The sequence below is a fragment of the Orcinus orca genome, chromosome X (assembly GCF_937001465.1).
Source record: "Orcinus orca chromosome X, mOrcOrc1.1, whole genome shotgun sequence".
NCBI lineage: Eukaryota > Metazoa > Chordata > Mammalia > Artiodactyla > Delphinidae > Orcinus > Orcinus orca.
This window is the reverse complement of record NC_064580.1, coordinates 75,295,393-75,309,461: the sequence shown is the minus strand read 5'-3', so window position 1 is coordinate 75,309,461 and position 14,069 is coordinate 75,295,393. Positions and strand designations below refer to the sequence as shown.

Genomic DNA, 14,069 nt, shown 5'->3' with positions numbered 1-14,069 from the left:
AGCATTTATCTTCAGCCTATGTCAACTTTTCATCTTCCTCTCGGTTTCTTTTCAAAACTTCAACCTCTATGAAATTTCTTTCCTATAATTGAATTATTCATTTCCCCCAACTTTTATTGAGTGAAAGCCCTCCTCTGAGCTGGAACTTTCATAAAATATAAGATAAGCTCTCTTAGTATATGCTTAGAAATGGAATGAGCAATATTAAAGGACTACCAGACCTTAGCTCACTTTTCTGCAATGCTCCTAGAGTCTGGTTTCATAAGTGATAGGCAGTATGTTTAACCATCTTCCTGTAAGATTTACTGAAACTAAGCTCACCAATAAATTTACTAAGAGCCATATGGTTTTAGCTGTGAAATATGAGTCCCTTATGTTCCTTTATTTTGTAAGTAAGTAGGTTTTGCCACCTATTTTGTGCTTTACATGAAGTTAGTGATACCTTAGACTCATAGATCTTAGCATTAGAAAGGGGCATCTTAAAGGATCACTTCATCCAGAGTTTCTTCATTCTATCACATTAATAATTATGGATTATTCAGGATGAGCTAGAAAGAGAACATATTTGGTATTGTTGTAGTGGAGATATTTTAAATTAAGTATAATAAAAAACCTATTTGTCCTGAATTGGGGAATGGGACATTCTTTTTAACTGAAGAATGAAATTAGCTAACTTTTCTCCACTGATTATAAATCTACCAATAAGAGTTAATTAACTAGATAATTATACCTTTAGAATTTTCTTTATGATTCACAAGGTGCCTTATGGTCTTGGGTAATCGTCATGCACGTCCTTTATTATCATTGTACAGAATTTGAATTTTTCTTCAGATTCAGGCTAAGAAAACACTGTAGTCAATAAATATATTAACAGCAATATTTTCTGTTTTCAACCAAAGAAAATGTAATTATAACATTTCTAAAGAAGAAAGGCATAGAAATAATTATTAAGATAGCAAGGATTAGGCTTTAGGTATTGAGATTAAGAGGGCTGGATCTTTTAATAAGCACATCATGCTTTGATTATACCTGAAAGCAGAATTAAAATTGGTTCAGAAATTATTCATTGAGCATCTGTTATGTGCTAGGCTCTGTATTAGGGAACATGAAAGAGCAAGATAATAAGGACTAAGTCTACTTCATCTTTGTATCCCCAGCTCCTAGCCTGATGCCTAACACATAATAGATGCTTGCTGTAAATGAGAGAATGTGCACTGAAAACAGCTTACAGTCTCATAATCATATTTTTGTTATTTGTTGGTTGGTTGGCATTACTTTTGTAATCTAGTAGGACAGAGTGTTAGTGAGTTAGGATATCCTGTATATACTATTTTTTAATAACAGCTTTATTGAGAGTCACATACCATACAATTCACCCATTTAAAGTATAAAATCCAATGTTTTTAATGTATTGTTCAAACATCACCACAGTCAATTTTAGAATATTTCCATCACTCCAAAAAGAAACCCATACCCCATACCCATTAGCCATTAACCTCCACTTACCCTCAATTCCCCCACAGCCCTAGGTAACCCTAATCTACTTCCTGTCTTTTTTTGAGGGGGGTGGGGTGGGCATGCCACGCAGTTTGTGGGATCTTAGTTCCCCAACCAAGGATTGAACCTGGGCCTCGGCAGTGAAAGCACTGAGTCCTAACCACTGGACCGCCAGGGAATTCCCCTACTTCCTGTCTTTATAGATTTCTCTATTCTGGTCATCTCATAATCCTGTATATAGCATTGACTTACTTTATAGTTTTTTAAGTTGGTTTATCCATGTGAAACATAAGAAAATAAATTTATGTTAACTTCTCACTTCATTGGCATAATTTAAAGATGAATATGATCATAAGTGCTTTCATACTGGTGATGAGAAATAAGAGAAATCCAAGGGAACATGATGGGAGTTAAATCTAAGTAACTTACTAATAATCAAAATAATTTTTAAAATCTAACTTGTTTTAGGTTGAAAAGCCATCATTGCTTGAAATATCATACACATGTATTAGAGTGTGTGGATACAGATTTACTATAGTTTACATACAAAGCTCTGATTTACTACAATATATAGTGGTAGCTTTGTTAGCAATTGGCTACATGTTGTAGTAATTGAGAGGCATGTTGTGCTTTAGATGTAAGTAAAATTTATATCTACATTTAGAAAATGAAGAAGTTGAAAAGCCAAGACTTCTGTGGGCTCTTTACTTCAATATGAGAGATTCTTCAGACGTCAGCAGGAACTCTTATAATGATTTACCATCCAACGTTTATGTCTGCTCTGGCCCAGACTGTGCTTTAGGAAATGATAATGCAGTCAAACAGGTAAGGCTGTTGGTGTTTCTTGGTTTTATGTTAGGAAGTTGGTGTGGTAGGGAAAGTGAATTGTTTTTTCCTCTAGGAGGTGGGAAAAGAAACTTAAAAAGCATCTCTCTCATTTAATACCATCTCTGCAATTTGCCCCTAAACTTTTTCTCGGTGAACAACAAAGCCACTTTAATATCAAATATTTTCACGTTCTTGAATATAATGATGAACTACAAGAGACTGTTTATGAGTTCCATTGTGGGAATAAAGATAGAAGATGTTAGAAATACATATTCAGAAAAATTAATTTATAATGCCAGTATTCTAAAGAAACATTGCTTCTAATTTAAATGGTGGCCTATCATTGTATTTTGAAATACACAAACTTTTTCCTCTGTAAACTTGAGTCATTTCCAAAGGAGTGTAACTAGTAAGGCATACAAAATGTATTTTTAAAATGGCACATTTTTAAGGCACATCCTTACCATGGAAAAGAACATATAGTTTTTCACAATTAACATGATTCCTTTAATGTTTTGACACAAGCTGGTGTCCCAAAGCTACTATAATAGCTGCTGAGGAGTATGTTAAATCAAGGTGGAATTTTGTGACAGCGTTCTTGGGCAGGGCTATCAATAGGTACAGGGCAGGTGACACAAAATGCCAAAAGTGAATTATGAGTCTACTAAGCTGAAAATTCATATGCATGTACAAACACACTTTTCTGCACTTGACAGGAAGAGTAGAGCAGAAAATACCATTTTTTAAGGTATAAGTCTAAACTTTTCACCAATGTAGTTGGCGCATCTGTTTATTGAAACAATAAATGGATAATTTAACGTTGTTCTAAGACCACAGATGGAAGTTTCATTCCCACTAGTGGTAGGGATCTTATAGGAGCAGATGGCCTTTTTGAGCCTTTAATTTTTAGGCATAGCAGCAAGGCTATGACCTATACATTTACAGTTTTTTACCAGATTCTTTGTTTCTCATCTTCAGAGTCTAGTGGTGATCCAGGATAATCATATTTAGTCAGTGATAAACAAAAATAGGAAGTCACATCTCTCATCCATCATTTATTCTGTTAGTTTAATAGGAACTCAGGATGGTTCAATATCTACATTTATGGCTTAAAATGGCCAAGTCATTTTTGCTTTGATGGTCCATTTTTTTCCAAGAAGAAATTACCAGCAAGTTATCAGCCAGGTAACTTTATTCCTGAGTGAACTTTAATGTTTTTTTTAACCAAAATGGAAGGCCTTAAATAAGGACTTAATATAGAAGTGCTAATGTGATCTAAACTGCAAGCTAAAAGATTAAAATTAAAGGATAATTTTATCATGAGATATTGATTCCCAAGAAGATAGACTTGAGTGCAGTGTTTTCACAGAAGAAAACAGTAATACTAGTTTGGGTGCTAATTATTATATACTGTTAATTATAAGTAGGTTTATATTTGTTATACAGCTTTTAACCTCACATCAGTTTTGGGAGAAATATTATAATGCCTACTTTAAAGGGCATCAATAATAACATTTAAAAATAGCCAGTTTATTCAGATAGGGCTTCCCTGGTGGCACAGTGGTTGAGAGTCCGCCTGCCGATGCAGGGGACACGGGTTCGTGCCCCGGTCTGGGAGGATCCCACATGCCGCGGAGCGGCTGGGCCTGTGAGCCATGGCCGCTGAGCCTGCGCGTCCGGAGCCTGTGCTCCGCAACGGGAGAGACCACAGCAGTGAGAGGCCCGCGTACCACAAAAAATAATAATAATAAAAAATAAAAATAGCCAGTTTGTTCAGATAAACTCTGTTCTAATTCCAGTATGTCATGCTGTGTTCATCCCAAGCACTAACTGATGACTCTGTCTTCCAAATTGTCTCTAAAAGCCCTCAGAACATCACCTAAGCTTTGCCTGTGTAGGAAACATAAGTACCTGCAGATATCATTTTTCTTTCTTTCTCTTTTTTTTTTTTGAAATAAAATGCTTCATTTTGCTAGTTGGCAAGTTTGCATCTGCTCTTCTTATTTGTAAATGTATAGATGTTGAATAACATAGACCTGTCTCTCTGTGTTCATATGAAGCTATTTATGATTTGAAGACATATTAAAAATATAAAGTAATCTGATCTGTTTATTACTCACAAGTTAAAGTTGTGTGCAGGAGCATACCAAGACATTCTCTATTATGTGAATCTTTCTGTGACTTGCTAGTTTTTGTAGTTTGTGTTACTCCAGTTTTTTTCTGAACCTGACATAGATATTTCTTTTCTTAATACAGGGAGTGTTTCATTTACCCACAGATACTGATGAACAGACTGGTCTATAGTCCCTACTTGTCTATACTCCCAAGCCAGTGATAGCTCCCTCCTTCTTCAGGAACCCCCATTGCCTAGGAGCTGCCACTGCCTTGAGAATAAGAATAGTTAAATAGTACTGTACTCTGTATTATACTTAAGGTATGAAATGGGTTATATTGGCTGATGTGGACTGGGCTGGCAGTCTAACCAGCATGTAGAATGTTGTTTATATGGACAGATCAGCAACTTGCTTATGACTTTTGGTTCATAATTTGTAAGTTGAAGACCAGCTTTATAGGTCATAGGAACTGTCAAGTTGCTCACATAGTGCAGTAGCATTCACTTTCTCAAGCCATTGAGGGAGAGGGCAATTTTAGGCGTCATATCTTCTGAAGCTTCCATTCATTGAGCATTTTCTACATGCCAGGCATTGTCCTAATCATCTCATATATATTATTGTATTTGGTTCTCACAACAACCCTATGAGGTAAGTAGCTGTGACATCCCCATTTTACAGATGAGGAAACTAAGCGCCAAAGGGGCTAAATAACTTTTCCAGAGATCACATAGCTGTTAAATTTTTTATCCAAGGTTTAACCTCAAGTCTGTTGGATTCCAGTGCTTGTACACTCATCTAGTATACTATGCTACTTTCAACTCGTTAATACAGATACATCCTAAATACATTAAACTGCTAGATTGACAAAATATTTGTTTGTTTTGTGTGGATGTATGTTAAAGAAACAGGAATATCTAAATAACTCAACGTGTCCTCTCTGTACTTCCCAATATAAGGAAACTAATTCACAATATAATTAGCCCTTTTTAATTATTTTAACCACATGAAAGTCTTTACCTAAGCTAACTTCTGGCTTTAAAACAGCAAGGAAGGTTAAAAGTTGACAATTAAGTACTCTGAACCAACCTCTTGGTGACAACTCTCAGAACTGGGGCTTAGTTGGCAAATGAAATGAAGTTCACCAAGAAGCACTAGATAGACCTTCCAGAAAGTGGCAGTTGACCCTAAAAGGTTCCAGCAGTTGGAAAGAGGAGAGACTTGGGAAAGGCTGGAGTCTGGCTTTAGGAAATTGGCATCAGAGAGGGCCAATGGCAGTGAGCTGAAGGTGGGATTTCCACAAGCAGGTAGAACACAAATAAAAGCAGGGTGGCAACCTGCAATTGTTTGGCAGTCTTAGGACACACATTGTTCATGACAGGGATATACAAAAACAGGTCGAGTGGGATCTAGCCACAGGGACTGGAGTTCAGGAGAAAATCTATCCTACAGGGAGGTGGCAAAAGGGAGACAAGGTGTGAGATACAGAGGAATTGGAGTAGAAGTAAGAGGAACAGTAATAATAATAGTAATCATAATAATTGTTACAATATTTATATTCAACATTTGTATAATATACGGTTTCTAAAGTTCTCCCATATATATATAATATATATATTATATATATAAATATATTAAAATATATATATATAAAGAGAGAGAGAAAGAGAGATTCTACTCCATGCCTGGCACTAAAGATTCAGAGTTAACTAAAACCCAGTCGTTATTCCTGGATGAATCACTGTCTGGTAAAGGAGAAAAACGTGTAAACAAATGACATTGCAGTGTGGTATATGCAATAAGAGAATGATATCGAAAGTATAAAAGTAATATAGAGGAGCCATGAGTTGTATCTAGGAGTCAGAGAACCTTACAGGGAAGAATATAAAAGATGAGTAGCAATTCTTCATCCAAGTGATAGACAATCAAATTGATAGCATTTGCACCAGCCCAGGGTGTAAACATCATGGTATGTTTAAGAAAGTACCAATAAACAGGTAACAGTGGAGCAAAAGGCCTGAGAGGCAGAGATGGGATGAAGAAGAAGATGATGATACCAGAGAAGATAGGCCTGAAGGATGTTGTTTGCTATAAGTATCTTGGATTTGTATCCTGTTAGAAGAGTTTTAAGCCAAAAAAAGGCATAAACAGAATTTCATTTTCCACTGACCCTTCTAAGGGCAGCATAAAGATGGATTACACAGGGGAACCCTAGAGGCAAAGTGACCAGTCCAGTTCTGAGATGTTGCAGTTGTCCAGGGGAAAGATGGTGCATGTCTGGGCTATGTCTCTAGTGGAGGAACAGGTGGAGTCAAGAACTAAGAGATAAAATTGATAGGATTTGCTGACTGATTGCATGCAGAGAGTAAAGGAGAAGGAGAACTTCTATAGGCAGTCAAGGTAGAGATAACAGACACAGTGACCATTAGAGGAACTAAAGTGTGAGGTAGAGGCTCTGTCTGACCTCAGTCCTGCTTCTAGGGACTAAATGTCTCCAGCAAAGATGTATATGGTAAGACCCCAGGATGGAAGCAAAGCAGGCATCTCAAATATTTAATTTCAAAATATCCATAATAAAATGGCATGTCTAAAAATATAACTTTGAACTATACTTAAGAAGGAAAGAAGCTATTTTTCTCTCCCTGTCCCTTCTTTCAACTCAACATCAAAGCTCAAAAGTTTCTGCTTAACCAACCCTTCACCCTATCCCAAAGATACTGGTTTTATTCACCTGATGTAGGAGTTTACAAGCTATAGATGGCCAAATGGCAAATAGTTTCGATTTTGCAGCCCATATAATGTATTTTGCAACTACTCAACTCCACCATTGCAGTGCAAAAGCAGCCGTAGACCATAGATAAATGAATGAGAGTAACTGTGTTCCAGTAAAGCTTTACTTATGAAAACAGGCAGCAGACTGGATCTGACATGTGGGCCATAGTTGTCAACTCCTGACCTAATGGATGACTTTGCGTGTACTTTGGGAAGAAGGGTTGAAGTGGTACAGACAGACATTGTAACCTTTAAAGCAAAACAAGCATATGTTTAAAACCCGTTAATGACGTTCTTTTACCGGTAGGCTAGAGTGCAAGCTCCCTAGCCTGGCAGGGACCCTTATCTAACAAAGAACTGTATTCATCTAAATAATAGCAGGAATATGTTTAGAATAGAATAACAGTGCTACTTGCCACATTTACTTTCTTGTATGTGTGTGTATTTGTTGTTGTTAATTAAGATCACATTTACTTTATTATTCTCTTACCCTGCCAGACTAAGCTCAGCTTAAATCTCAACATTTTAATTTATGTTATTATTAATAGCAATGATTACAGTTACCAAATAGAGAGGCTTACTTTACTCTGCCATTCTATAGGCAAGGAGAGCAAGGCTCAGAAGCTGAGTAAGCATTCCCCAGATCACATTGCTGCTAAGTGGCAGAGCCAGCATTTGGGCATGGTTATCTATTCAGTGTCCATTGTCTTGGACACTGTGTTATATTCCTCAAAGCACAGGGAGAGGAAAATTAGAAAAGCAAATAGTAGAGCAAACAATGAAGAATTTTCTTGATTTGAACAATGACTTGTTAAACTTAGTATATGCTAAATTAGACAGTACAAATATCACAAACAGGCTCTATTAGGAAATTATATAAAGGATATTAAGGGAAATTGTATTTCTGTTGACATGTAGAATGAATGACCTTAAAATCTCAACTATCTGAGCACTTCATAGAGTCTTAGCAAGTACTGATATACTTGAAGGGTGGGCCTGAATGAATGTATAAATTAGAGGGAGAAAAGTCATGGAGTTCTGAAAGCAGTTTTTAGAAGCTCGTGTGTGCTGTGTAAAGTTCTATAACTTAAAGAAAATTTTAAGGGTGATACTTCATTGTTTTGATAGTTCCAGAAAGGCACATACATTTTACGTTAATATTCAAAAACTCTTGTGCCCTTTCTTCCCTGGCCAGGCTGAAGCACTTTTCCAACAAATCTGCCCCAACGAAGACTTCTGTCCACCCCCACCAAATCCTGAAGACATTATCCTTGATGGAGACAGTTTACAACCAGAGGCTTCAGAATCCAGTGCTATACCAGAGGCCAACTCAGAGACTCCCAGGGAAAGCACAAATCTGAGAAATCCAGAGGAGCCCTCTGAATAATGAGTATACACCAAACTGAATAGCACATTTTGGAAAATCCTCCTAGCCTCAGAGTCCTCTTGATGGAAGAAAGGTTTGAAAAATGTTACAAAGCAGCAGCCAGCTGACATGCAGAATTACCAAGAGAAACAGATGATAGAAATCCAAAAGGGAATTTTCCTTAAAAAGGACATTCCAAGACCACAAAACACTTGTAAAGCACATTGACTTGCCTGCTTTAAGATACCAAACCTGTGGGATTAGCAGATAAAAATTATAAATGGATTGATTCCCAGAAATATAGCTATGTTTATGAAAGTGATCCTATGCATTGTTAATAATTCTATGGTATTAGGACAGCTTTTGCTTGCCACTTTGGATCTTTGTTTGAAAACCACATCTGCAAAATCTGCTTACATATTTCCTTTGATTATTTGAGTTATATTTTCTTTATGGGTATGAGCATCGTGACACAAATGATAAAAGCATACATAAATATAGCTGATAAAAACTAAAGTGTCATGATCCAGGCAGGAGCCTATGCTTGAAATAGAGATTTGTTTTGTTTTCTATCTTGAGTATTGAAAATGCTAATATTAAAGTAGACACTTTTATAAACAAGTCATGAGTTCATTACTCAGTGATTTTTTCTTTTAAATGTTAGTAGTGATATTTGTATGTGAATCCTGAACATACTAGGAAGGCTCAATACTGAAGAAGTGGAAAGATTTGAATAGGCTCATTGGTATTTGGAAATTCTGTCTAGTCGAGTATCTGGAGCACTAGCCTAATTGTCTATGGACCTAATTTAGTCCTAGCTATGCCACCGATGATATTAAGCAAATTGTTTAACTTCTGGGCCTCAGTTTCTCCATATGTCTACTGTATGAGAATGATATTGAAGATAAATGCAGTGCCGTCCTTAGAATGTTTTTTCTGGAATAAAAGTTGTTTCAGAATTTTCTCATTGTCTTGGGGGTGAATATCAAAGATCTCATGCAGCAAATAACTGTTTGCTGTCACCTCCCCCAACACAATAGATCACAGTGTTCTTATTGCATTAAGCTTTTAAAATAAAAATCTATTTCCTTAATTAGTATTTTATAGTCTAATAGAAAAGTAAACATAGTAACGTGAAATTGTGGTTTTGAATCTTAATAAGGAAAACAGTCTATAAACTCTTCATATTCCTCTTCTAGTAGGTAAACCTGAAACAACCAAGGACTCTAAATAGAATATGACAATTGGTAAACCCTAATATGCACTTAACATAAAAATACAAGGGCTGTACTTAGGCAGCAAATCTAGTTACAGTGACAGTGCCTATATTAAAATCTTTCCAAATGCCAAGCTCTAATGGTTTACCTTTTTTGAGCAATAGTTTGGACTCAACAACTTATTTCAATAAATAAATACATTAAAAGTGCGTTGTCATGCAGTCTGGCCTATCTTGCTGATCAGAGAGCCATGGCTACAGTAGAAAGCACATAGTTCTTACATACTTCAGCTGCAGCAGGGCTCTGACCTCTCCAGATTTCAGAGAAGATCTTAAAAGAAACCAGCTCTGTCAGGTCACAGACTCACGAGAAATGGAAAAAATCAAGGAATGTAGCTCTTGCCTCACCTTTTAAACCCCCTGCGGATATACCTGAATCCAGAAGAAAATCTTCCCAGCCTCTCAGGCTACTCCTAATCCTTCTCCCCATTGTATAGCCTCTCTCCTATCTCTTTAATCCCCTCTATCCCTTTCTTCCCCTTTTATAATGTTATACAAATCAGGGAATCACATTATAACCTACTTTGTTATATGGATTCAGATCCATCTTAAATCATATTTCCTGAAACCCAACCACGGCATGCGCTAAATGCACAATACATACCTATAAGCGCCGGGTATTGGCTCTGCCCCGCAGTACCAGCAATATAAAAGCTTCCACTATATGAGAGTATTGAGTCTGAATACAATTGCAGTAAACTGCACCAATTAAGATATTGTACTTTGTTATAGTCTTAGAGTTAAGGCCTCTTGATGCAGCATGCACACTTATGTAAACAGCCAATCAGGGTACACCCAGAATGACTAGAAAAATACTGATAGCTTTACTACAGCTCTCTAAAACAATGAAGGAGATATTCTGTGGTCTTATGGCCCAGTCCATACTGTACCCTATTTCATCCATTAGCCAGCATCGGAATTTCTCTTCCAGGTTATTTATTAAATACTGTTGAAATGTTTAAAAGCTCCTGAATATGATTAGTGATGATTAAGATAATACACAACTGTTAAAAACCTTGTGTTAGAGAACTTTAGATATTTCCTGTTGCCTCAGAATGTAATAGAAATTATTCTAAGAGCATTCTTTTCAGCTACCTTAATTACTGCAAATACTTGTTTTCATAGCTTTAAAGGAAAACCTTTTAGTTTTGTTGTAAAACCATAAGCCTGAAGTCATATGAATAAAATATAAATGCTGTATGTGATGCAGAAATTTCAGTAGCTAATTTTAAATTTTGAAAATAGCTATTATCAAAGAATTTTTATTCATGTGTTTAAAATGTTTATGTTATGCATGCTTCTTATTAACCAAAAATGATAATACCATTCAGTTTAGTGATCAACATGAAAACTGGTTACTAGACCTATGTTGCTACTGTATTTTTGTCTAGTTGGTATGCCTGCCCAGAAAAAGATAGATATATATGATATGTATATTATAAACATATATTTTTCTATAGGAAAACTGAGTTATAATTTCCCCATCTTCTATGATATCTAGCTGCTCATAGGAAAATAGGCATGTTAATGGTTAACTTCTGGAATAGTAGTTTCTGAGATGGGCAGCCCTTTGTGTAAAATAATGCCACACTAATGATTAACTTCTGTCACAGCTGTAGTTCTGGAGAAGGCAGCCCTTTGTCTAAAGTGCTAAAAACCTTGAAAAAAATTTGTTGAAATTTGATTGCTAAATAATAGTGATCCTTCAAAGCAGTTTTCTTACAAATAAGTTATTTACTGCTATTGGTATTGGATAATTTCTCTCTCAACTCTTGATTGATTTTTCTTATATGCATTTCCAAAAGCATGAATATATGATTATTCATAATTTGCACACTGTAACCGTAAGTTTTCAGAGGAAATAAAGTCTGTTTTTAATGCCTTTCAGGCGTGGTATCCTATTTTTTAATATTAAAATTTTGTATATATGCCAAGAAATTAAAAATTGTCTTGGAACTGATTTATTTGTTGATACTGATCTATTACTTAAATTCTTAGTTAATTGTCCAGCTGTATACTTGGTTTTATTCCTAGGCATCTGCCAACTGTGTCAGTTTTGTGAAAAAGGCAATCAAATGATACATGGGTATGTTTACTTAGCAAACTGTTCTAGTTGCCAGCATCAGATCTCATTCTGTTTGAAATCAGTGTTCTGAGGCATGGGATATGGCTTTACAATACATTACCTGCAAACTGTTTTCGCATCTCACTTAGTGTATGAGAATCTGAAACGTTTTTCTTATTTACTTGCTGAGTGTGAACCTGATGTATTTGTCTTTGTGGTCGTTGAGTCCCCAGCAGCTTACTTGCAACAGATAAGAGACTGCTGATGTTCTTTTCATGCAGAAATCATTCACTGAACTATGATTTGTTCTTGAATCAAATAATTAAAGAAGAGTGACATTTTCTGTCAATTCCAAGTCATTTTTAAACCTTCCCAGACAGGACGTATTCAAAAGGTAACATCATTATTTCAAAACTGGCAATTTATCTGTGAGATTATTAATGAATCAAGTTTAAGAAAGATAAGGTTAATTGAATTTTTAAACAAGTAGCTGTATTATCCTTCAAACACCTTGGAGTTCATAAGAGTATTCACACTTTTTTTTTTCTTAAACAAGTGTTTTGATATGTTTCAATTCTCTTCTTTAATGATGGCTTTTTAAAAATGCAAGAGGTTTAACACAACATCCCAGGTCACACTTTGAAGGCCACTTTTCTTTCTATTAACATAGTTCAGCTGTGGGGCTGCAGTGAGATGCCCTTCCCATACAAGTTGCCACGTCTGCTCTTTCTAGTGATGATGACTCTTAGGACCATTTGACAGGTAATCATTAGAACTTGAATCCTAGTAGACTGGAGGGTCTTTTCACCTATCACTACAGGGAGATTTATGCTGGTAACACCTATTAATGTTAATAGGACTTGCATGTGTAAATCCTCTTCCTGTCAATGAGACAGTTGACCCCTAAAAGAAATATTCTTTAGAGATGGACAACTTTCTACTCGAGAAGCATTAGTGAATTGTTCTATTCAAATTTTTCATGTGTGGGGAAAAATCTCAAGACTATACTAATTCAGCAAAGGATTTGTAGAGCTTGAAAAGGTGAAATAATAGCTCTTAGTTTTCTATTCACATTCTAATATATATTAAATACTATTACTCTTCATGTTATCAACATAGCATTTTTCTCTTATTTTCACTTACTTTTATTATTTTCTAATTAAAGTATAATTGACATTCTACACTATGTTAGCTCCAGGTACACAATATGTGATTCAATATTTCTATAGATTACAAAATGATCACCATGATAAGTCTAGTTACCATCTGTCACCATACAAAGTTATTAAAATATTGACTATATTCCCCATGCTGTACATCTCATCCCCGTGACTCATTTATTTTGTAACTGGAAATTTGTACCTCTTAATCTCCCTCACTGATTTCACTCATCCTCCCCACACTCCTCCTCCTCTCTGGCAACCACCTGTTTTTCCTCTGTATCTATAAGTCTATTTCTGTTTGTTCATTTGCTTTGTTTTTTAGATTCCACATATAAGTGAATTAAAACAGTATTTGTATTTCCTGCCTGCCTTATTTCACTTAGCATAATACCCTCTAGGTGCAGTCCCTTTCAAACCACCAATAATAGCATTTTTCACAGAACCAGAACAAATAATACAAAAAATTGTATGGAAACACAAAAGACCCCAAATAGTCAAAACAATCTTGAGAAAGAACAATGCCGTAGGTATCACCCTCCCTGATTTCAAACTATATTACAAAGCTACTGTAATCAAAACAGCATGGTACTGGCACAAAAACAGACACATAGATCGATGGGACAGAATAGAGAGCCCAGAAGTAAATCCACATTTATATGGTTAATTATAACAACAGAGGCAAGAATATACAATGGGGAAAAGAGAGCCTCTGACAAATGATGTTGGAAAAACTGGACTGCTTTCTCACACCATATACAAAAATAAACTAAAAATGGATTAAGGACTTAAATGTAAGACCTGAAAATATAAAACTGTTAGAAGACAACATAGGTAATACACTCTTTGACATCAGTCTTAGCAATATTTCTTTGGATCTGTCTCCTCAGGCAAGAAAAACAAAAGCAAACAAACAAATGAGACGTCAAATGAGAAAGCTTCTGCACATCAAAGGAAACCATTGACAAAATGAAAAGATAACCAATGGAATGGG

The 14,069-nt window shown here is 35.7% G+C and overlaps 1 protein-coding gene across 1 annotated transcript in view; it reads left to right on the top strand.

The window, feature by feature from the left end:
• The window catches only part of CHM (CHM Rab escort protein), a 198,247-nt gene extending 186,515 nt beyond the window's left edge, over positions 1–11,732 (top strand). Inside the window, exons 14-15 of the mRNA XM_004283098.3 lie at positions 2,162–2,322; positions 8,404–11,732. Of these exons, the coding sequence (XP_004283146.1) occupies positions 2,162–2,322; positions 8,404–8,595 (353 nt within the window). The 3' untranslated portion in view covers positions 8,596–11,732. The remainder of the gene's footprint in view (positions 1–2,161; positions 2,323–8,403) is intronic.
• Positions 11,733–14,069: the final 2,337 nt, after the last annotated feature.